This window comes from Suillus paluster (assembly GCF_016628075.1).
Source record: "Suillus paluster strain FC165 chromosome Unknown EDB91scaffold_2, whole genome shotgun sequence".
NCBI lineage: Eukaryota > Fungi > Basidiomycota > Agaricomycetes > Boletales > Suillaceae > Suillus > Suillus paluster.
The window spans coordinates 1,144,482-1,167,667 of NW_024537562.1; the positions used below are offsets into that span (position 1 = coordinate 1,144,482).

The following is a 23,186-nucleotide window of genomic DNA, read 5'->3' on the forward strand; positions in this document are numbered from 1 at the left end:
GATGACAAACGCCAGTGAGAGACAAAGTACTTGTGCAAAGAGAGCCGAATACGCGCACAACGTGTGGAAGTTGAACATTGTAATAATCGCGGTCACATGACTATTCACTACTACACCTTCGGACCTTCCTGTTTGGTCGAAATTTGAAAACGGAAACCTCACTGCGACTATAGTAGTCAGGAACAAATTGTAAGTCCTAGATTTAAGGCGTGGAAATTGTAAACCAAATTCTTTCCCATCAGTGCTAGAAGGCAATCCACCGGCTCTGGATGACTGAATTCACTTGAGAACATCCCTCTCAGTTGCCTTGCAGAGTGAAGAACTGTTGGTTGGTTTAGTATATCGACAGTGCCACGCGTATAAGGTCGGAGTAAATGTGGAGATTCAAAACGCAGGATTCCATATATGAGGTATAAGTACCGACACGGTTAGCATAAACACAAGAAGATGTTGTAGATTAGGACGGCAGTCATTTACAGCTTCGCACGCGAAACTGACTGCCAGTCGACACGCTCGACCTGAAAATAAGTCGCTCAGGAGAAGCAAGCAAGTGCACAATAGGTGTCACTTACCATCTGCGGTACAAGTTCACTGATCTTCCGGACGCCGAGCGACTCCATGCCGAAGCGGATTTCGCGTTCAAGGATGCGTACCAAGTGAACCACACCAGCCTCACCATATGCCTTTACATATTTCAGTTACACATTTATTGACACGCGACTGCACAGAAACAGCTTACACTCTGGGCGTAGAGGAACGCACGTCCCAAACCAACAGCTCTTGCACCCAAACACAGTGCTTTAAGGACATCAGTTCCACGGCGGATTGCTCCGTCTATGTATACTATCAAATATGTGCGTTAGTTCAGGTGAAGTGTGAATAAATATCGGGGAACCAGCCTTCGGTCTTCTTAAATACGTCAGGGCGTTGTTGTTGTATCCTGTACAACAACTCGATTGGTGGCAGAGAGTACTCTAATTGCCGACCTTGTCTATAGGTTAGCTTCAGGGATTCTCGGGGGCGAGTAGATGCGGTATACCTCCGTGGTTCGAGAGTACAATACCTTCACAACCAGCTTCGCAAGCCAGAACGGCATCCTGGTAATCCTTGTCGGCATCTGGCATTTTTAAACAAGTAGCTATGTCTACTAACCTGAACACATTGAACGCCTGAAACAGAGATGAGACAGTGACAAACGATAGCGTAAATGCACAAACCTTTGATAACTATGGGTAACTTCGTGATGCTTCGTATCCAGGGTATCGTCTGCAGCGGGAGCTCACTCCCCGACTTCTCGTGAACAAAACTGCAACGCACCTTCTCCCATGTCATGTCAACATCGTTCATTATGACGAGTCCGCCAGCAGTACCAAGTCGGTCAGTCTCGCCTTCATCCACGTCCGTTTTTCTCCGAGTGGTAAGACCTTGATTCTCAAAGTCCTCGAGATAATGCGGTACCCTGATGTCCAGCTCGCGGTTACCAGGAACCAGAGCATCGACTGTCAAGAAAATTGCGTTGTAGCCTAATGCTTCAACCTCTCTTATGCGTTTCTCGGCAGTTGCGTCATTGCGGTGTTTATATAATTGGAAGAAAAGAGGCTGATCTGGGGAAGCGCGTGCAGCAGAAATTTGTGCGTAAGAGAGAGATGAGTTGGTAGACACCATTTGTATGATGCCGGTCTTATAGGCGCCGCGCGTAAGGTTGGCCTCTCCTAATGGGTGACCTAGTCGGGCTAGCGCTGCACCGCTGATGTACACGGGTATCGAGCTCTTGTAACCAAGTATAGTCGTAGAGGTATCGCATCCAGATACAGGCCTCATAACCTGAGGGTGAAAGAAGAAGCGGCCAAAGGCGCGACCGTTCTCTACGTGCGCTGCATAGTTGACAACTGTAAAAGTGCGATTCAACTAGAGAAATGCAGACGCTTACTGATAGAATCGTCCCCGGCTGAAGAATAGTAAGCCAAGGCCCTGTACGGCAGGACCTTCTTGGCAACCTCCTGCAAATTGCAGTGATGAGAGTGTGGTAGGGTGGTGTACTCGAACACCTTACTTCCATGTCCTCGACATTGATGATTCTTCCAAGCGGTGGCTTGTTCTTGACCGCCTCTTCAACACGGAGCTCGTCCCTGGTTTGAACCTTGTTCTTCCCTGCTTCCTTTAGGAGATTTATCGACTCGGTGTCTAAACTGCCAAGGTGTTTTTCAGGAGCAAGGTTCTTGTCCAAAGCGTCTGATGGATGTATAGGTACGTATGCTGCGGTAGCATCCTGTCCTGCATATCTGAGGATGACGTTCGCCCCTCCTGGATGATCCTGATACCTCTCAGTAATGCACGTGCAACAAATTAATGAACCCACAAAGAGGAAGTCGGTCACATCGTAAACTTTGTTTCGGATGATGACCCAGCAGGAGCTGTAAATGCGAAGATGATTGTTGGTTCAAATGAAACGTGGTATGGAACGTACCCAGTGGTCTTATGCTCAGCAACCTGTTCAAGTGTGAACGTCGACATCGTCGACGCGAATGTTGGCACGGAAGTGCGGAAGACGAAGCCCGGATAGAACATGGCCAGCGATATTTAAAAGCATGGTTACTGTCGGCCCGGCTGGACCGCGAGCGGACATGGACGGATTGTACGTGACCTCAAGGGATGTCAGGTGTGCCTTTGGGAAGTTAATGTCATCAGGTTCTGGGATAAATCAGAAAGAACAAAGAGCATCCTAATTACGAAGTCAATTCGTAAACTTCTGTTGAAATTGAATGGATGATGAGAGTATGTATCACGTGACTGTGGTTGGGCTCGCGTTGTGGCATCGGTTATTGTGTGTTCCACTCGAACCACGCGCAGACCAGGCAACTTATCTCTTCGTTTCATCTCAACACCATCTCTCAATGTTTTCCGTGCCAGGCCGTGAGGTCCTGCAGGCAATGAAACGAGTCGACATCCAGAAGTTGTGCAAAGTAAGAACATCACTCACTATTCCTGCTATGTACTGCCGTTCACTGAATCTCCTTCGCCAGGAATACGGCGTAAAGGCGAATCTCAAGACTGAGGCTCTGATAGACCTTTTGGTTGATGCATCTCAGTGAGTCAGCCTCAATATTAATGCCGATCTAGCAATTAATCATAAACATAGACCCCAACCCTCCCGGAGCACTCCCGCGCAGCTGCCTCCGCGATCTACATCTGTCAGAATAACAAGTCAAACTGGCGCTAGACCTCGTGGGCGCTCTAGTGGATCCGTGATTATCCATGATACCGACGATGAAGAAGAAGCTACCTGAAGAAATAGAAGTGGAACAGCAGCCTGAAGAATACAAACCCCCGCCGCCCCCTGTTGATCTCACCCCCAGGACACGGAAAGCCAAAGACACTCAATATCGACTTGGCGTTGGTAGACCAATCATTGCCGGAGGTAGCGGCGCTCGTGCTGTAACTAAATCTGTTAGTGTCTCGAGAGGTAGCAAGAGGGCAAAAAGCATGAAAAATGTGAAGCCATCAGAATATACCATTGCTGAAGGTGGGTATTAACATTTATGATTACGACCATCATAATCTCAGCATTTGCAGAGCCAGAGCCAGAGCCAGAACCAGAGCCAGAGCCAATCCCGGCCGGAACATGTCAGTCTAAATAAGTGAATCAAGGTTTTACAATTACTCACTCTCCGAATAGCGTCAGATCAAGCGGGGCCTGGCGGTACTTTGTTGATATCCCAGCCAAACTCCATACCGCTACAGACGCAGACTGAAGGCATAGCACAGTCTTCCTCCTCACAAATAGTTGAGAGCGCAGTGGCTGTAGCTGTGAGTCCGATGCACGTACAGTGTCTGATTTCTATCTCACTCGCAGGCATCACAGCTTGCTCCGGTACAGAAGGAAATGGCGGATCAGAAAGCTCAGTTGTCTGAGTTAAGAGACAAAGTTTCGGGCATCATCGAGACATTCGAAACACAAATTCGGGGCCTCACGGCGGAGATTGAACGCCTGCGCGCGCAAGCATCTGGACATGCTGCTGAAACCGTATTAATTCAGAGACAGAAAGAGACTCCCCAACGAATACCTAATCCTCCGTCAACCCCTAAACGCGTGCGGAGTCCGGTCGACCCTCTCGGGTGAGGATTATTCATCATTTATCGTGCAGCATACTCAACTCACGACATTCCAGCGATCCTTATTTTGAGAAACCCGAGTCACCTGCGACTTCTAGCGATTCTTCAAATCCCAATGGCCTACTCAGTCAACAACGAGAGACAGATAATCCAAATCATGCGGGGTCGCTTCTTCCTGGCTTTCACACCACTCTTGGGAAGCGCTCTCGGGATTCTAATGCCAGTACCGCTACTGCGTTTTTTGAGCTTGGACAAGAGGAAGCCCTTTCCGAAACCGAGATTGCGAAGAGAATTGCTCGCCCGGCTCAGAAGCGTGTTAAATTAGGTTCCTCTGACATCGCGGAGGAGGCTGGTGATTCTGCGGGCCCGTCGTCAGGCGCACAGGACGCCGATCCTGGACCATCTCAACCCTCTGCTAGACCTAGTTTCTCGATGTTTGGTGGACCTGATTACGTAGATCTGCCTCCACCCATAGAAAGCCTTGTTGATTTCTTCACGCCACCTTCACCACCGCTGATGAGCGCACCCACAACTGTGGGAGAGCCTCCAAATTTTTTCCGCTTTGGCTTTGTCCCTACATCCACTCCAGCTCACGTTGCTTTCCCCCCGGCAATGGGAACCTTCCCACATCCAGAACCCCCGACATCCCCATCACCAACAAATAACGTAGATCGACCAGGCAGTCGTCAGTCAGAGCGCTTCGGAATTTTCGGGCATCACCGGGGTAGCTCTGGAACTACTGGCAGGAGTAGGTCAGGGGGGCCGACAGGTGTACAAGAGGGTGGCGTAAATCCTATTGGGTTGCAGAGGCAGCCGTCGAGCAATGAGGTGGCTTCGGGCTTGGGATTGACTATATTGCGCACGGCGGCGACGGAAATGGGCACTCCAGTGCCTCCCGCACGCCGTACCATGTACGGTACTGAGTTAGAAGGTGACACTCGGTTTGGTGATTTTGGAGTCGAGGGGGTAGCGTCTGGCTTTTGGGCTGGAGGTCGACGCTAAATGTTATTGTTTCGGATCTTCATTTTCGCTCACTTGCCGTCGGTTTCGAATATCTACATTGTCTCCTAATATACTTGATCATCATTCGCACAGACTGCTGTGTCAGTAGATCAGATTTATTTTTGCATCGTTCTGTATTGTTACCTTGCTTTCATCCATTCCATTTGACAAATCGTGCGAATAAGCCTACAAGTATAGTGTAGTATCACAAAGCAATACGACGGAATAATGCCGAATAAATAAACCAGTGCGAAATTAGGTTAATATGTGGTGCTGATGGGTCTGGGGTAATGATGCATAGCTCGGAATATAGAGAGTGGCGAAGAGGGAAAGATGGGTGTCATCGTTCAGAGTGCCGGCACGAAGGACATGATTTCATCGTACAGAAGTTCTGCAAACAGTTGAAGACATCAGCTACTGTGAAGACTAGATTCACGTACCTTTCAATTCTGCTTTACTGAGGTCGTCTTTGTATTCTAAGAACGGGGACTGAGTGTACACAGCACCGGAAAGATTCAATAAACTTACGGTCAAAGTCGAAGTAGTCTGGGTCAAGGGATGCTACTACTGGTTCATCCTCTGGGTCATGCTGTTTGCCTGAGGTAGGCATGGCGGAGCAAAAAAAAATAGAATTGAGCTTACGTATGCAGCAAGGTATGGATGGTCAAGAGCTTCATCGACCGTCAAGCGCTTCTTGGGATCGAAAGTCTGAAAGAGATGAATCAAGGCTCGATGATTTCAACGGAAGGACTCGACATACCAAAGTTCTATGTAGGAAATCAATGGCTTCGGGCGTTGCTTTTGGGAAAAGCGATTGAAACGACCTTCGCTTGCGGATTGGAAGAGCTCGGATATAATCCCTCGATCTCCTCGAAGTGATCGAATAGAACTCGTCCAAAGTTGGCGTGCCTTCGTGAAAATGTTCATACTGCTATGCGCTCCAAAGACAAGAAATGACATACCAATGATATCCAGGATGAGATTCAACTGATGCCCGTAGTCACGGCCGGGAAACAGGGCTTTACCCGTCAGCATTTCGGCAAGAATACATCCGACCGCCCACAAATCAATAGCCTTAACAACCACACATGATGAGGTGTGCAACCATCAAAGCATCAAGGGAGACTGACTTTCGTGTACATCTTGAAAGAAAGCATAATTTCAGGTGCACGATACCATCGCGTTGCTACATATTCAGTCATCAGCCCAGCCTCCTTGGTGCCCGGAGTCGTTGCTTTGACGTTCCTCGCCAGGCCAAAGTCGCAGACTTTAAGGTCACAGTTAGCATTGAGTAACAGGTTCGCCGGTTTCAGATCTCGATGGACAATGTCGGCGCTATGTATAGATTTGAGGGCGCGGAGAATCTGATAAATAAAGTACTGGACAAGAGAGCAGCGGCAATCAGCTCGTATTTGGTTTCAGATGTCGCCAGAATTCACCTGACAATGATCGTCAGTAAGCTGTTGTGTCCGTATGACACGGTGCAGGTCGGTCTGCATAAATTCCTGGATGACTTTCTGGGATTCAGCCTGACTATGCAAATGAATTAGATAAACTCACAGTACACTTCCTTGAACTCTTCGAGTGATGGTGGCTTCGTTATATCCAATATGGAAATGATCTGCAATTGGCAATCGATGACATGTCACTAATTGAACGAACGAAGAACAGACGAACATTCTCATTGACACAGGTCTCCGAAAAGAATTTCAGGAGCTTCAGCTCCCGCAATGTTCGAAGACAGAACAGCGTGTGGTCAAAAGGCAGGATTTTCTTGATGGCCACCTGCCGGCCAGTGGGTTTATGTGATGCAGCTACCACTGTTCCATATGCTCCTTCGCCCAGACAATGCAGAATTTCGTAGTCGGGACCTTGAAGCCTGACTTAGCGTAATGCATCTACAAGACGAAAGCCTGCTACTCACCGACTTCAAACTGAGGAAGAGGCTTCGCTGCCTTCGCTCTTGGTGCATGCGCTACGACCATCCTGATGAATTTCCGAAATTAAATGGGTGTCAGATTCCTTTGTGAAAGTCGCCTAGACAGAACAATCGTCACTTTAGTAGATGTGGTTGGGGGCTGTGATGAGAACTGAATAGCGAGCCTATGTACGCACGCCTGCAGTGATGGAGAACGATGGCATGGGAGATACTGTAACAGTGCAGTGGTAACGGGCAGTGTATCTGTCTGTCTCGCAGTCGGACTGTGACGATTCAGCACCCACCATCCGGGTGGCCCTGAAATGGGTCACTATCGTATCAATCACCACGGGTAGCTGCCAGTGACAGGGGCCGCATCAAGACACAGCCTTGTGCGCGCTTCTTGGGGTATTCACTAGCATTGGGTCCCATAAAAAACTGTCCCATCTTATCCCATTTATGGCAACACAAGTTCACAGCTTCAAGGTCGTCCGTGCCTTTTATCACCACATGATGAGGCGGTCTGCGACTTCATCGCATGTCGCTCTGCAATCACGCTGTTTAAACTATCTCAGCATACAGGACTTGCGAAAAGCAGTTAAAGGCACTCGCTGAGAGCATCACCGTCAACCTACAGTGTTTCCATCGGCGAAATTCTTTTCGAGGTGACATGCAATTGAACGTGAAGGTAGAGGCTGTCAGAAACTCGACGTCACGCACCCTGAGCTCAAACGCACTTGATGGGAGGTTTCCCTCTTCTTGCGAGACTCGTCTTAGATGCGCAGATTGTACACGTGTAGCTTGTGTGTAGCTGTGCATACTTCCGAGGTCCGATATACTGATTAGCGGTGGACATTTCTAGCTATCTAGTGTACTGCTTCGTGGGTTGCACACGCCGCACACACCTCTGGTCGCATGCCCGGCTGCTCAGTGTCTCCCATCAAAAGTTATAACAATTCCTTGTAACATTGGCGATTTGGTTGGCATTTATATGTTACTTGTAGTTGTCTTGACGCCCTGCGTCATCAATCTTACTTTCGTTTCAGTTGCATCGTCGACGCTCCCTGAGGTGTGTATTATTAGATCACTCAAAACGCGTGCAAGACTGTGCAAGACTGATGTACTTACAGCTGAAGGAGACCGTAGTGCCATGGCGCCACATCATGATGTCGAACTGATCTCGACAGTCCCACGACTACATACTACTTGGTAATTGTCCCGCTCATTCTGACGTGTAACTGGCATCGACATGAATCCTGATCCCCCAATTCTGATACGACGCCCGTATTTTTATTTTTATTTTACTAACAATTGTTCATTTAATGTCGAAGTGGCTGATGACATACCTGAACTCAACCATGTGAACAGTACTTAAGTAGCAAAGCATTGACATGACCAAAGAATACAAGAAGAAATAACGTACAAAAGCACAGATCTCATCCAAATAACTACTCGTCTGCAGCCGCCATAGACTCCCTAGCTTTTTTCTCCTTTTTGAGTCGTTTTCTCTCCCGTCGAGCTTCATCATCCTCATCTGCCTCTTCATCCTTCTTTTCTTTCTTCTCCTTCTTCCGCTTCTTCCGTTCTGCTTTATCAGTATCGTCCTCTGCTGCAGGCGCTTCTACCATCGACACATCTGCAACGGATTCGGCTGCCTCCGATTTCCGTTTCCGTTTCTTCTCTTTCTCCTCTTTCTTCAAGGGAGGAGCATCAACAACAGGCTCTGCAACTACCTCCACAGCTGGAGCAGGCGCAGGGGTAATCGCGGAAGGGCCGGGTTGCTTAAAAAAAACACGAAATAATTAGGACTCCTCTAGGAGCTATCTCGAAGGAATTTTGCAGACCTCTCGATTATAGTCCACATAGTCCTTGCTCCATTCCGCAGGCGTTACACCGTCAATCTTCTCGCCATGCTTGCCCAGCTTCCCCTCCTTGACCATCTTCTTTTTTTGAAGGGCCATGGGTCCAAGACCCCAGCGGCGCGGGTAGGTGTCACGTTCCATGATACATCGTTTCACTTTTGCAACAACTCCATGATCACAAGTGGCGAGCTCAACTGTCGACATCTGTGCGATGGCCAGAGCAATACCTTCGCCTGACCGATGTCATTAGAAGGATAAATGAACAATTGACAAAATCAACGAACCTTTGGTCGTCATCAGGACCACCTCCTCGTTAACTGCGATGTCAGCTTCGTAGCGCAAGAGCCCGGGAATCATGAGCTTCGCGCCGTAGCAAACTGCATTGACTGCGCTGTCTTTCACAACGATGCGCTTATATCCCACGAGCAAGCTCTCCAGAGGCCGGATGGCGCGGCGCAAGTACGATTCTGCACAGAATATTAGAACATTCCCTGATAACGCATGCAGGAACTTGCCATCTCGTGTGTTATCATACATCCATTGAGCATCCAAAACATCATGCATGGTCACGATGTCATCGTTTTCTGACATCGCACCACTCCTCACTCTCCTAAGTTCTTGCATGTGTCCACCAACGCCTAGCAAAAGACCAAGATGGACACAAAGTGTCCGGATATATGTACCAGCCTCACAAGACACCCAAAACACGGCGAGATTACGCTTCTCATCAAACTCCAACAACTTCGACTCGTAAATCGTTCGAATACGCAACTGTCGTTTTACAGCAGAGATTAGTGGTGGCCTCTGGAAGAGTGCACCGCTGAGTGTCTGTAATGCCCGAGGAAGTGCAGTGGGATCCGGCAGACTGGAGTGCAAGCGCAGCACGCACACGTATTCCTTTCCTATAATACAGCATCAGTAAAGGGGGCTTCGGCTGAACATCAACGTGTACTAACCTGCGCCTTGCTGGGACTTGACCAATCGCGTAGCACGGTCAATGCAGACAATTAAGCACCCCGTGACCTTTGGGTCAAGCGTACCACTATGTCCAGTTTTCTCAACGCGTAGAATGCGCCTCAACCAGGCCACGACTTCATGTGATGAAGGATTAGAAGGTTTGTCAAGATTGATCACGCCCGACCTTTCAAAAGGATCTCAGTATTGAGCACAGAGTGCATGTGGAATACTCACTTAATGTATGAGACAAGGTCTCGCTTCAATGGACTGCTTCCAGACGGTATGGGTGTAAAATGACTGGAGCGAACGAGAAGCTTGTCATAGTTTTTGAGCAGAAGCGGCCATTGCGATGTGTCGAGCTTGGGCTGCGAACTCTCAGATTTTATAGCAAAATCACCCTGCAGCTGGGCAGAGGCGACTTGGTCGCGAGTGAGCGTTGAAGTCATCGCTCGAACGTTTTGGTAGCGATCAGAGACACGTACAAATTTGCCCCCACTTGAATAAATTCTTCAGTCGATCACAGAAGAAATATCGCGCGAGAAGATATTTCTATACCTGATGTATCGGCATCTTCCAGAAGCGTGGTTTGGAACTGTACAGTATATACATCACGGCAAACTCAATCTTCTGTCCACGATAAACGAAAACCTCAAGACTTCAAGCTTCTGTCCCTCGTTTTCAAGATGGTCAGTCCCGGCGTCGCTTTGCTGAGTTACCTTCTCAGTAGGCTCATGCCTTGCGGACTTCTGCATGTTTTCTTCTTTTGATAGCCCAAAGCCGCTGGTGGAAAAGCCCTTGCCGTCAAGCATAAATTTGTGATCGACTACTCTCGCCCAGCAAGCGACGGTGTCTTCGATGGCGCTGACTTCGAAAAGTTCTTGCACGATCGTATCAAGGTCGAGGGCAAGGCTGGTCAGCTCGGTGAAAACGTCAAGATCGTTCGGGATGGTGAGATATACTTCTGTCAACGCTGACTTGTAGTATACTTACCTATCTTGATAGGCAACAGCAAAATCACTGTTACCTCGAACATCCCTTTCTCAAAACGCTACCTCAAGTACTTGACGAAGAAGTTCTTGAAGAAAAACACCCTGCGCGACTGGATCCGGGTAGTTGCATCATCGAAGGATATGTATCCAGCTACGTTTCTACAACATCGCGTAAGTGATTTTCACGGATCGAAACCTGTATCTCACAGAAATTGCAGTCGCGATGGCGAGGACGAAGACGAGGAGTAATCTCATCACTCCACATGTTATGTTGTTGATGATGTATCATGGCTATGTCATGACATATGAAATTGACATCTATGGCTGAGTTATGCATCATGGTCATTCATGTGGACAAGTGCAAGTGCATCTATCTTGCCTTGAGTCAACGACATAGGTACTGTATCACATTATATAGTTGTATGTCAGAGGCTGCTCGGCTACATTATGTCATTTAATCATCAACTTCGTGTTGTCATCCCCCGTTTCCAGCTTGATTTTTCCCAATGCTGTGATGGCAAGATCATACCATAAAACCTGAGATTCCATTAGTGGTTTGCCACGAAGCTGCTGTGCAAGGATCGTGGTTAGGTGTTGGCGAAGGACCTTGAGCGCAACATTCGCCTTAGGGGTGAGTTGATATCGGATTTTCCGATCAATGGACAGCATGTTGGAGGGAAGCTAGGTATAATACTATGATGTCAATATCCCGTGGTGACGTGGGACATCGTACTGACCTTGAATTCACACTCCCCACATAGGAGCACGATAGCAAGATCGTCGATGGGCCCGGTTTCCCAAGCATACATCTTCTTGGAGTGCCTGTAATCCCCTATCAGTACTTGTTGTCATAACAATAATGAGCCATTACATGAGTGTGAAGTAGACAAGATGATTGGCACCAAGGTCAGCGGGCTTTCCTGCCAAAATTGACGGAAGTAGGGTGAAAAGCAGCAGGTTGGTTGTTCGATATAGTGCGCATTTGCCCAGAGGTAGAGTCGATCGCAAGCACTTTAGGATAAAGTCCCGCAGTGAGAGCCGAGTTAATGAGAGCAATATTAGATCCATTGCTATCCAGAGGCGGCGGTACGTTCACGAAGCGCGTACGGTTGCGACCGAAACGCGCACTGGACAGGAAGATCAGTAGTGGGGAGTTGTTACACATACTCATACATACCGGCTGAGCTCTCGAACAAAACCCCTGTCGACGGTGATAAACGAAGAGTCAACTAAGAAGCTGCAGTACACTTCTCAGCTAAAAAGTCATCATGCATGTCAAAACCATCATACCCTAGGAATTGTTGGCGTAACTCTTCAATTTGTTGAAGGTTCTGGTGGCTAAGGAAATTGACCCGACAGAACTTGCGCACAAAACTGGGATTCTCGGATGCTCTACGCCAACTCGAAAAAGCATTGTGGATCGTCAAGAAGTCTGAGTTATCTGGAATGAACGGATATAAGTTCATTGTTTTATAATGTGGAGGTGGTGCACAACTAACCAACACGGAACGAACTCTTGGCACGGTCTGCATCTTGCTCCATACCCATTGGTACTATGAATGGAGACTTGGAGCTCAAAGCGGCAGCAATTGTTAGCGCGGGGTCCAAACATCGGAACGACACGGCGGTGAGCAAGAATTTCCCTAGATGGACATCTGTAGGCAACATGCTCAGAAGCCTACCCATCGGAGTGATGTCTTCTGACTGTGTGAGAGCGCGAACCTAGGCAAAAAATGAGAAAAGTAAAACGAGGGTCTGGTGTCGACGAACCTCAACCAGCGCCGAGATAGCTCTTTGCACATTGATGGGTGTTGGAGGATCCAGTGCGCGGGATAACACGTCCTCGATGGACGTACCGATTTTTACCTTCATAATCTTGATGCGCAGGGCGAGATCCGATAAGCTGAGCCGCATCATCTCTGGCAAAGGATGATCCGCCAACTGCGTAAAGGACTCAGCGAAAGAGACGGCTCGGAGATACCCAATACTGACCAGTGTATCATGACGAATCTTGGTGAACAAGTGGAAGCATAGTCCATTCTGCACCCGTCCTGCGCGACCCCTACGCTGAGCAGCATTACTTTTGGCAACAAATGTTTCGACCAAGCGACTGAGTTGGCGCTTTTCGTCAAACCTAAGAACAGTTAGTAATTATTGACTTCAAAAGGGGGAGGTGATACAGACCTCATCTCGCGATGTTTACCAGTATCTATGACGCAGGTAATGTCAGGAATAGTGATGCCGGTCTCAGCGATGTTGGTCGCTGTGAGGGAGTAATGAGCAATGATGCTTGGCTTCGAGAAGCAGATGTGGATACGAACCTATAACGATCTTACGAACTCCCGGCGGAGGGATGTCAAAGACTGCGCTCTGATTATCGTTCGACAGTGTAGAATGCAAAGGGTATACCCTGCAGCTGTTTTCATCTCCAAAGGTATGATGTTCGGCAAGGAGATCGTTCATACGCCGAATTTCCCCTAAACCAGGCATAAAAATTAGAATGGCCGCTGAAAAATGATGGCTCTCTTTATCCTCAAAGCAGAGGCGTTCTAATAGACGAAGAATCAACTCATAAGGAATCGCGCGCTCATCAAGAAGGTTGATGGTGTTAATCGTTTGATAGGAGTAACGCTTTTCCAGCCTCATTGACTGGCTTGAGATGTCCTGTCCGCCATCGACAAGCGTCTCTTCGTCATCATTGGCATAGACGGTGTCTTCGTCCCATTCAATCCTGTTCTTGTTCTTGTGAGATTTATCACGTACTGATGAATTCGAGAAAGTGAGCGTGCTACGAAGAATGTTCAGAAACCGACTCACGATGGATCGCATACGGCGAATTTTCCTGGATGGACCAACCTGCGTACTCTATAGCATCCTCTAAGAAGCGAACGTCTACAGGGAAGGTTCGACCTGGGACATGTAATGTCGGGCATCCGTTGAAGTAATTGGACAGCTTGTCCGCGTCCACAGTAGCCGACATGAGAATGATTCTGCGATGCGTGTGGTCAATGAGCTGCGTAGGCTACTACTACGATCACACTAACTTTAAATCTGATCTCTGGGAAAGAAGAGATTTCAGAACAATGAGAAGGAAGTCCGACTCAATGCTACGTTCATGGACCTGAATCACTAGACTCATAAGGTGTTTGAGCTTCAGAGATGACCACACAAACCTCATCAATAATGATGTGCTGCAAATATTATTAGCTGCATCTTTACCCTGATTCACATTTTGCTCACTGTAATCTCATCAAATGCAGTACCTTGACCATTGGGGCCTGTGCCTCCCTCTAGCATACGAAGGGCAATACCATTCGTGACATACGCCAGGCGGGTATTCCGTGTAGTATTGCTCTCCAACCGAATCGAATATCCGACAAGCGAGCTTGAAGTTCCTACGGCACCTGCAGAGTCGCCTAGCTCGCGGGAAACTCGTTGAGCGAGAGACACCGCTGATATTCGACGCGGCTCTGTGCAATATATCTTGCAAGGGAGGCCACGTGCAAGCTGATCTTCTAAAATGAATGCAGGAACTTGTGTTGATTTGCCGCTAAAATTCAGAGCGTAAGCAAGGTGTGCCTTTCAAGACATAATGTCACTTTACCAGCCAGTCTCACCACTGAGGACGAGGATCTGCGAACGATCAAGAACGGATAGGATTTCGTCCTTATACTTCGCAATAGGAAGCTGATTGCGGTGATGCTGCAGAGAAGAGCTTAAAAATGTGACACCAATTCTCACTTCTGGAGGTCCACTCACAAGCATTTCTTGGTATGCAGGTCGGATCTGTCGTGCCCTGAAGTCTGCAATGATATGATATGAGCCGATATCATTGCGAGGCGGAAGCCGAACTGGTATGGAGTCTTTGACTTCTGCGCCGACTTTTGTACTCTTCTCCGTCAGCTAGCAAACAAGGCTCAGTGCGAGAAACAGATATTTCGATCGGGAATGTTTACCGCTGGACGAACATCAATCTTTTGTTCAACGATGCTTCTCAAATTCGCCCAAACTTGGCGATTGATCAGATCTTCCCGCAACTTTCTGTCCGTCTCAAGCTCGTCCCATAAATCCCTGAAGACAGGCGGGAGTAACCGAAACGATGTGTGATTGGCTAAAGCACCGGAAGATCCAACGGCAAAGCCATCAGTGGCAGGGAATGTAAGAGCGTGCAAAGCAAGCGTTGCGACATAGTACTCGGCCTGACTTTCAGTATGACAGGCAACATCGCACATGACCCACTCATCCATCTTTTTTCCCTCCCAGCTCACCATAACGCTTGCACGTTTCGCACGACTCGGCCCAGAAACAATACTATATGTGACCGCGGCGTACCGGTCAACTTTGAAAACAAACTCGGCTAGAAGTGTCTTCGGTGTTTTACTGGACCAGTGCTTGGGCAAGACCATGTCCCGCACGCGAATTGTTGTCCCTTCCTCGCCGGCAACTTCGGAAGGGAGGGTATCCAAGATCTCAAGCATACCACCAAGACCCTCCTCGTTTTGATCAAAGATGTCGGTAATATCAGACGGGATATGCACGTCTTGCGCATCAACAGGTGAGCCAGCATTGAACGGCTTTGCCAGTTTCTTCCCTTGCGTCGCTGGTAGCTTTGGGTTCGATCCTCGCAATCTTGACTGGAGTGAAAGGGCGTCAGCCTTGGCACGTTCCGACCGATACTGCATTTCTGCATCTTTCTCGTCAAAGAAGTAGTGCGACTTCACAGCCATCAACTTTTCCTGGAGATGCTGAACCAGTACGGGGTCACAGTCAGTCGTTGGCTTGCCTCTGGCGGTGAGGTCGGTTATCTGCATCTTTATACGAATGTACTCCGCGACTAGGTCGTCGATATCAGGTGAACTGGATCTCGACGGTGTAGACTTCGTCGATTGGGAAGAAGCAAGAGCTCGAGCTTTGAGCAAGTCTTTATCTGAGGCTGGCTGCTGTCTCGCCGGTACGAACACTGGAGCATTCGCATCAAGCTTTGATGCAACTGTCGCTGCTGGAGAAGGTAGTAACGGGGTGGATGACGGTAAAGGGCTTCTTGGCGTCGGAGACTGAAGCTCTTTACGCTTTCTACGAGGGACTTTCGAGTCGTCAAGGTCGTCAGCCACTGTTGACGAAGCAAATTAGCATTACGCTTGTAATCTTGGCCACAATAATTTCACCTTTCTCTTCAAGTTCTTCTTCCGAGCAGTGGACGTAAAACTGTGAGAATATGAGCGCTGGCTTGAGGGTTAAAGGGTGAACGTACCCATTCATATGCTTCCTCCAAGTCTACTCCCTGGATTGCCCTGAGGCATTCATCTACCCTATCCTGTGAAAAGCCCAGCCTTCTCAGAATTCCATAGGTAATTCCAAGTCGTGTCACTGTTTTCTCTTCTGCCTCCTCTAAAAGTTTTCTCTCACCTGTAAAGGATGATAAGACGCTTATTCTGACAACGCGATACCGAGCGCCAACTCACACTCAGGGCTCTCAGAATTTAATTTGAGGATGCGGTCTACTAGAGCTGAATCAACTTGCAATGAAGGCAATGTCTTTGAAAACCGTCGGTCAACCTCAAGAGCCTTAATGAACATGGACTGATCAGCACGGTTTCATAGTGACGCTATATATCATGTACCTTGATGGTTCTGAGCGTCTCTTTCTCCGTCTTCTCCTGATACTTATCGACGAGGTTCTGCAGAGACTGTTCTTCTACTTTATCCGGGTCGAAAGAGTGGTCATTAGGAGCATCAGATTGGGCTTGAGCAAACATGCTGGAGTGCGACGAGTCACTTGCTGGGGTCTCTTCAACTGTAGGATCCGCGGTACTATCATCTGTTTTTTGTTCGTTTTCCACCACTTTCTTCGGCACTGACGTTGTCGCGAATCCACGGACAACTGGTTTGAGTTGCGATTTCTTCTTCTTCGCCATCTCCACTCCCAGCACAAACGATCAGATTGGTATTAAAAACACGTCTCTTCGTCTCTCGTTCAAAGTGGTATTGTCCTTTTGGCTTTGATTGTCGTAGATTGGGGACTTAGAAGAGATATGGGTTTGAATCGCGAATTATCAGATTCGGCGGTCAGGTTTATCGGCGGAGACGAGTAAAGCGTGCACAACGATATTAATGAATTTTTTCTGTTCAAATGAAGGTGCATGGGGGCCAGTCGATGTAGATCAATCAAGAGCCTGCTGTAGTGTGTAAAAAGACGTGTAGTACTTGGCTGACTTGTGGAAGATACATATCTAAGCTTTCTCACGCTGATCAAGGTTCCACATAAATATGATATCACAGATTATAAGGACATGCAATAAGTAACTAAATGCCAGACCTACATGGACGTACGGACTTGAATTAATCTACAAAGGTTGGTAATGTGCGTGAACAAAGCAAAGCGATAAAAGAAAGCAACAGACAGAAAATCACTCAGCGTCCACAACAGGAGTGGCATCTCCCTTTCCAGCATCTTGCCTTTTTCTACTCCCCTTTCCGGTCGTTTTTCGCGGACGTGCGGAAGCACCAGCTTTACGTTTCTTTCCTTTGGCTGGCGCCGCCGTTCCCTCCTCTTCTTCCCCGCCCTCAGGCGGTGCAGCGGCACCACTGTTATTGGTGGAATGGCCAAAGAAGTCATCACCTTCTTCATTCCAAAGATCTCGCATAGCATCACCAGAAGAGCCCTCCGAAGCTCCTACAGCTCGCTTTCCTGTTTTCTTCGAAGAGGAGCTCGAAGTGTTCGAGCTGTCGAGGTTTGCGAGTTGGTCATCATTGAGGAGAAGCTGGACAATTTCACTAGGTTTCGTGACGTCAGTGAAGTTTTTGTTGCCAACCACGATGTCTTGCACCTGAAGGAACATCAGTTGAATGTCCAGCACTTCAGGAATACGAATACTAACATCTTTCTTGACACGAGCCAACTGAATGATGCGCTCGTCGATCGTGCCCTTCGTAATCAGGCGATAGACAGTCACCTGGCGCGTCTGACCAAGGCGATGAGCGCGATCCATGGCCTGGGCATCGTTTGATGGATTCCAGTCGTGGTCGTAGAAGATGACAGTGTCTGCTGCTGTCAAGTTGATTCCGAGGCCGCCCGCACGCGTACTGAGAATAAATATGAAGATATCCGAGCTAGGGAACATGGATGAGAGTCGAGGACATACAAGCTCAGTCGAGCACTGACCGTGTCTGCCAATCCATGACCATATCTCGTCTATCTTCCAACTTCGATGAGCCATCGAGACGTAAATACTTGTACTGGCGATAGATTAGATATTCCTCCATAAGGTCCATCATACGAGTCATTTGGAAGTATATCAAGACCCGGTGGTCACCCGCCTTGAGCTCCTGCAGGAGGGCATCTAACCGAGCGAGCTTAGCGGAGTCATAGATCAGTCTCTTTGCCTCTGGTATCTGCATGCTTGAAGACGGTAGTTGGTCGGCAGGCGAACTTCCGACAAGGCCTGCTGTGGACAAAGCAGGAACCAAGGTTTGGTATGCCTGATCAATGGTAGGCGAGTCTCGCAGGTGCTGAGGGAGACCGTAAATTGCCAACGATTCCATCGGTGCCTCCAGTAACTGTGCTTGATGCTCTATGAACGTCCGGTCCGTGCAGTAAAGAGAAATTGGAGGTGCTACAGCCGGCGGCACAAACCACTTCAAGGCTGGTCGACCTAGATTCGACACCTGCCAAGCTGTCGAAGATATATCGAGAAGATGTGGCAAGCCTTCCGCGGTATCCAGGCTCAAAGAAAGACGCGGGTTTATGCTGAACGGATGTGCGCTTGCGTGTGCTGCAAAATCTGCTTCCCTAAGACACAGTCAGTCGGACATTGGATGAATAGTAATGAGCATCTTACGATGAAATTCCTCTGTCCTCAACAATCCTGTTCTCTTCCTCAAGTACCCGGAGCCAATTGCTCATGAAGGAAGATACCTTAAGGCCGTGGACATCACTTGGAGTGGTGTTCAGGAGTCGAAGAAATGCGAACGCAGGTGAACCTATAAGGTGTTACATTCAAGGGTCGGCCTTTCAAGCATCATCACACACCTTCAATATCATCGAGCGTCGAACGATATATCCACTCCGTTGACCAAATATTGAAGAGTGCATTCGTGCAGTCCGATCGCATACGCAATCCAGGCTTTTCGCATGGGACATCTATAAGCCCGCCATCTTGGTGGAACAACGCCGGTATTTGGTACTCGATGGGGTTATGAGTCGAGTACGGAAGGGCAATGAAATCGCCTTCACGGTTCAGAGGACCAGATTGGCCAAATCGAGAGAAGGAGAACGGGGCTACTACGTCTGCACGTTCAAAGAGCTCGGGGTGGTTACAAACCTGCCATGGAGCAAGTTGGTCAGCAATAGAAATGATAAGATCCAAACTTAAACCACCTTCCGGAACTGCATCACGAGGTTCATTAGCGATCGCGCAGAATCAACATCCCCTATGTTGGCAGCCTTCTCTAATAGATCTACCACAGATACATTCGCCAGAAGTGCACGGTATAGAGCACGTTGACGGGATGACAGGTCAACGTAATGATCGATCTCGATCTGTGTAAGATACTGTGAGCGCTCGCTCGCTGGTGAGTGAGGTTTAATAAGAACCTTCTCGCTCAACTCGTTTTGCACATGTCGCTTTACTCGCCGTAACATGAAAGGCTTCAATATCATGTGCAACCGCCGAAGTTGACGTTCATTAAGCTTGCTGCCCTTGTTCTCTGCGGCGTTCTCGATGTCCTTGGAGAACCACTCGTTGAACTCGTCATGGGAGTCAAAAAGACTGGGCATGATGAAATGGAGTAATGCCCAGAGCTCTGTGTGGAGGTTAACGACTGCTGGCACTGCTGCCCTATCTTACTCACCTTGCATGGAGTTTTGGATCGGTGTGCCAGTCAAAAGCAATCGATTGCGACATTGAAAACCAAGCAGGGTCTTCCACCGTACACTAGAGGCATTCTTGATGTTCTGAGCTTCGTCAAGGATCATATATTGCCATTTCACACGCTGGAAGTATTGCTGGTCTTGAGTAACCTGATAAAAAAACATTAACACAACTAGAAACACAGTGTGACTGCAACTGACCAACTGATAGCTCGTAATCAGGACATGGAATGGCGCATCCTTGTCATAGCTGATCTCCTTTTTGCTCCAGAACTTGCGCAAAGTAGTTCGATCTTTGACGTTCCCCCAGTAAGGCAGGGCTTTCAGACCAGGCACGAAGCGAGTAATCTCCTGCTGCCAGTTGTGCAATGTGGAGGCTGGTGCGACAACCAAAAATGGTCCCCATATGTCATGTACCTCGGCAAGGTAGGCTAGGAGAGATATTGATTGTACAGTCTAAAGTGCATGAGGCGTAAGGGGAGTTGTCATGGTATTCCAATCAATCTCACCTTTCCGAGACCCATCTCGTCGGCGAGAATGCCATTGATACCTTGCTCGTACAAAGTGGCAAGCCAATTCAGACCTTTGAGTTGATACTCCTTCAGCTGCGCCATGAGCATTTTCGGTTGCTTGATTTTAAGTTCTCCAGTGAGTGACGTCGGATTCTGGAAGTTGAGCTCATCGGAGTCCACTACGCACACACCATCGTCAGCCTTCAGCCTAAACATTTGAGAAGAACTTACAGTCAACCAAGGGCGTATTCGAAGCGCCTGAGGGTCCCGACTCGTCATCGTCCCGGATGTGAGCTTGAGCTTTGGCAAGTTTCAAAGCCTCGTTTGTTTTCCTATCAAGTGCAGCCTGAGTGTCAAACTGTTGAGCCCTTACTCTGGCAAGAGCGATAGCTTCCTGAGCGTTATGTCGTGCATGTCGGTGAAGGTTGGTTTGGTCCTCTGAGCATCTGTTTCAGCCTCCAAATTGACAATGTATAGGTATAGAAAACTAACCGTCATCAAAGTCGATCTCTTGAAGTATTGATGGATCGACGTCTTCGAGAGTAGCACCAGCTGGGGCTGGAGCTTCAGGAGTGTCTCCTTGCACTTCAGAAGCTGAGATCTCTGTGTCAGCGAGCAGCTGCCAAGGCGCTCAAAATGGGACTCACTCTTGAGCTTGTTACCGACGAAATGGCTGTATAACTCAGTTTGGCTAATCAAGAACTCAAGCTTGCGTGCTTGACGCGCCGCCTCCCGTTTCTCTTCCTCGACTTTTGCCCTGTCAATAGCCTCCTTCTGCTCTCGTTTTCGGACATCTCTCTCTTCTCGTTCATTCTTCTTCCAGAAAACAAGCATCTCACGCATCAAACGTTTGCCTTTTGCTTGAACATCTTTTTGAGCTTTTGCGGTCCTCGTGAAAGGCCGACGTGCTTGGATGGATGATAACATGGCCAGGCGCTTGAGCTGACCTTGGCGGGCCTGGTAGCCCATCGCAGCGTACTTATACACCTGGACAACAAGATTAGAATGCAAATGTGTGCTGAGATATCAGCACATACCTTAGCAACATCTCTCCGAGCAATGTTTGTCCAAACTTTCTTTTGAGCTTCCTCCAGATTCTTCAAGCGTTTGGCCATGGCATTTTCATCAACCTTTTTAGCGCGCTTAAGAGGAGGAACGATCTCGTCTAACTCATATACGACAGAAGTTGCAGTGAGCGCAGGAGATACAGGCCTAGATGCCGAAGGCGTGACGTCTCCAGCAACGGATCCTGCAGCTGAGCCTATACCAAGACCCTCCAGAGTATCAGGTGGCAAAAGCTTCTTCCCGCCGCCCCTCTTGCGACTTTTAGGTGTGGCATTTGGTACCACACTGTCCAAGCTCGCTTCCCGCAGCTGACTCTGTTTTCCCTTCCCTTTCGCTTTGGATGAAGCAAATTTGGAAGGACTGACCCCGCCGACAGACCGTTCGAACTCGTCGGCGATTGAGGCAGAGTCTTTGTCGACCTTCCGTTTCTTCGCTGCAGGTTTGTTTCTGGATGAAACAGGAACCTCGAGGTCACTGCTCTCGTCTGAAACTGCGCCGTCTGCAATGCGCTTGAGGGAATCCTTGTGCTTCTGATTGCGACCAAGGTAAGACTCCTCAACCATCCGAGCCGCGTCTTCTGCACCAAATCCACCCGAACCAGGTTCATAGCTATTCGAAGCTCCATAATCATACACATCGGGAGGTGGGGAAGTGTGAATAGTGGACAGAAGCTCCTCCTCAACAGAAGGCACCACCGGTGGAGGTGTTGGAGGTGGAAGGGGCATCCGTGCAATGCGCGACATATAGTGGCGTGACAGTGTTAATGCCGTGCTGGAGTTGCGTTCCTATGATGAAAGGTGAATCAAGCGACGGAGGGATCACAAACGTGAAACTAACCAAAACACTGGCATCGAACCAAGATTCTACTTTACGCTGACGCAAGTGCGTCTCTATAATATAGTCGCTGAGGTCACCAATCCATACCTCTTCACAATCTGAGAGGTCGGAAGATACCAGACGTCGTTCCTCTTCAGTTTGATGGTACTCCCGTGCTGCTGGTGCAGAATCTGTTCCCTCCATAAGAGGCGACTCAGGCCGATTTGCCTTTGCACGAGGAGGGTTTCGACGGGGTGGCTAGGGTATAAGAATAGAAAGGTGAGTAACGCCGAATTGAGCTCTACTAATATCTGATGACACTTACGCGTTTTGTGGTGGGAGGTTGGTAATCGGGGTCATCGTCTGGAGGTGCAGCTTTTCTGCGTTTTCGCGGGGTGGGTTCATTTTCGCCGTCCTTATAGTAAGCGCCCACGGAAGGTGCTCGCGGTTCGGGTGGTGGTGGATGGTGGTGTCCATCCCGTTCACGGTGAGGATAATAGTTACCTCCTGGGCCAAGAGGAAAGATCTCTCCCTGAACATAGTCACCCGAGTATGGATTCCATCCTCCGGCACCCTGATAAGAGGGTGTCTGGTAAGAATATCCACGAGGAAGCGGTGGCTGCTCTCCGAGAGGAGTTAGACTCCGACGCATAGTTTGGGGATGAGGAGACATAGCGGTGGCTCGGGAGAGGGGAGACACGTCTGCTAACGAAGGATCGATGCCACCTCCACGTGAGGAGGCAGATTTTCTAGCCGGGGGTGGTTCGTCGTTGAGAATTCGGCTAAGTGACATAGAGAGGCAAGTGGTGACGAGTAAGACGGAAAGAGAATAAGAGATAATGAGGCAGTAGTCGGCTTAAGTTTGTAAAGACAGGTCGCCTCGTGGGACCCGGAAAGTAAAGAGAAGGCCTCTGCGTCAGTCAACCTAATGACCCGAATTCTGAAGAAGCTATAGCTGTGTTGTGGTCGACGGGGACGTTTAAGAACGCAAAACAATGATTTTTCGGATGAAAAAGTTTGAGCTCGCTGTGGATGACGAGGAGACGGTTGCTGTGCAGATTGCGAGGAGAGACAAGGGAGTGC

The 23,186-nt window shown here is 48.6% G+C and overlaps 7 protein-coding genes across 7 annotated transcripts; 2 read left to right on the plus strand and 5 right to left on the minus strand.

The window, feature by feature from the left end:
• Positions 1–91: 91 nt before the first annotated feature.
• Positions 92–2,736, minus strand: EDB91DRAFT_1097539 (FMN-dependent dehydrogenase-domain-containing protein). The gene is made up of 12 exons (XM_041317065.1): positions 2,468–2,736; positions 2,360–2,414; positions 2,054–2,314; positions 1,931–2,000; positions 1,318–1,874; positions 1,218–1,266; positions 1,153–1,169; positions 1,040–1,097; positions 900–986; positions 740–843; positions 573–683; positions 92–518 (listed from the first exon to the last, which is right to left on the minus strand). Exons 1-12 carry the CDS (start codon positions 2,566–2,568, stop codon positions 474–476), a joined length of 1,515 nt encoding a protein of 504 aa, XP_041183857.1. The 5' UTR covers positions 2,569–2,736; the 3' UTR covers positions 92–473.
• Positions 2,737–5,207, plus strand: EDB91DRAFT_1097543 (uncharacterized protein). Its single transcript, XM_041317066.1, has 8 exons — positions 2,737–2,963; positions 3,024–3,088; positions 3,140–3,245; positions 3,274–3,523; positions 3,574–3,624; positions 3,677–3,807; positions 3,863–4,116; positions 4,170–5,207. Exons 1-8 carry the CDS (start codon positions 2,763–2,765, stop codon positions 5,113–5,115), a joined length of 2,004 nt encoding a protein of 667 aa, XP_041183858.1. The 5' UTR covers positions 2,737–2,762; the 3' UTR covers positions 5,116–5,207.
• Positions 5,208–5,462: 255 nt separating this feature from the next.
• On the minus strand, positions 5,463–7,100 carry EDB91DRAFT_1042978 (CMGC MAPK protein kinase; the record flags this gene model as incomplete). Its single annotated transcript, XM_041313033.1, has 11 exons — positions 5,463–5,506; positions 5,556–5,591; positions 5,644–5,704; positions 5,758–5,823; positions 5,876–6,024; positions 6,078–6,189; positions 6,246–6,494; positions 6,555–6,628; positions 6,676–6,736; positions 6,793–6,986; positions 7,040–7,100. 11 exons carry the CDS (start codon positions 7,098–7,100, stop codon positions 5,463–5,465), a joined length of 1,107 nt encoding a protein of 368 aa, XP_041183859.1.
• A 1,381-nt stretch (positions 7,101–8,481) lies between these two features.
• EDB91DRAFT_1233910 (putative rRNA pseudouridine synthase) lies at positions 8,482–10,298 on the minus strand (the record flags this gene model as incomplete). Its single annotated transcript, XM_041321152.1, has 6 exons — positions 8,482–8,814; positions 8,878–9,128; positions 9,180–9,362; positions 9,411–9,797; positions 9,852–10,036; positions 10,087–10,298. 6 exons carry the CDS (start codon positions 10,296–10,298, stop codon positions 8,482–8,484), a joined length of 1,551 nt encoding a protein of 516 aa, XP_041183860.1.
• A 237-nt stretch (positions 10,299–10,535) lies between these two features.
• On the plus strand, positions 10,536–11,090 carry EDB91DRAFT_1077152 (ribosomal protein L22e; the record flags this gene model as incomplete). Its single annotated transcript, XM_041314912.1, has 5 exons — positions 10,536–10,538; positions 10,623–10,800; positions 10,855–10,961; positions 10,993–11,012; positions 11,051–11,090. 5 exons carry the CDS (start codon positions 10,536–10,538, stop codon positions 11,088–11,090), a joined length of 348 nt encoding a protein of 115 aa, XP_041183861.1.
• EDB91DRAFT_1277374 (P-loop containing nucleoside triphosphate hydrolase protein) lies at positions 10,812–17,063 on the minus strand. The gene is given in 24 exon segments (XM_041324676.1): positions 10,812–11,522; positions 11,579–11,663; positions 11,713–11,756; positions 11,776–11,968; positions 12,019–12,078; positions 12,132–12,282; positions 12,341–12,563; positions 12,612–12,782; positions 12,834–12,975; positions 13,026–13,104; positions 13,163–13,603; positions 13,659–13,831; positions 13,886–13,962; positions 14,015–14,032; positions 14,082–14,391; positions 14,446–14,543; positions 14,601–14,744; positions 14,798–14,912; positions 14,934–15,152; positions 15,174–15,951; positions 16,007–16,046; positions 16,093–16,247; positions 16,304–16,406; positions 16,463–17,063. 24 exon segments carry the CDS (start codon positions 16,754–16,756, stop codon positions 11,292–11,294), a joined length of 4,344 nt encoding a protein of 1,447 aa, XP_041183862.1. The 5' UTR covers positions 16,757–17,063; the 3' UTR covers positions 10,812–11,291.
• Positions 17,064–17,248: 185 nt separating this feature from the next.
• On the minus strand, positions 17,249–22,325 carry EDB91DRAFT_1042103 (SNF2 family N-terminal domain-containing protein; the record flags this gene model as incomplete). The annotated part of the gene is made up of 15 exons (XM_041312972.1): positions 17,249–17,668; positions 17,720–17,951; positions 18,004–18,630; positions 18,680–18,821; positions 18,871–19,162; positions 19,216–19,380; positions 19,435–19,643; positions 19,692–19,860; positions 19,912–20,166; positions 20,220–20,401; positions 20,454–20,660; positions 20,715–20,816; positions 20,870–21,209; positions 21,260–22,072; positions 22,125–22,325. Coding segments are annotated over 15 exons (4,356 nt in total), but the record flags the coding sequence as incomplete, so codon positions are not given.
• Between the last annotated feature and the right edge of the window lie 861 nt (positions 22,326–23,186).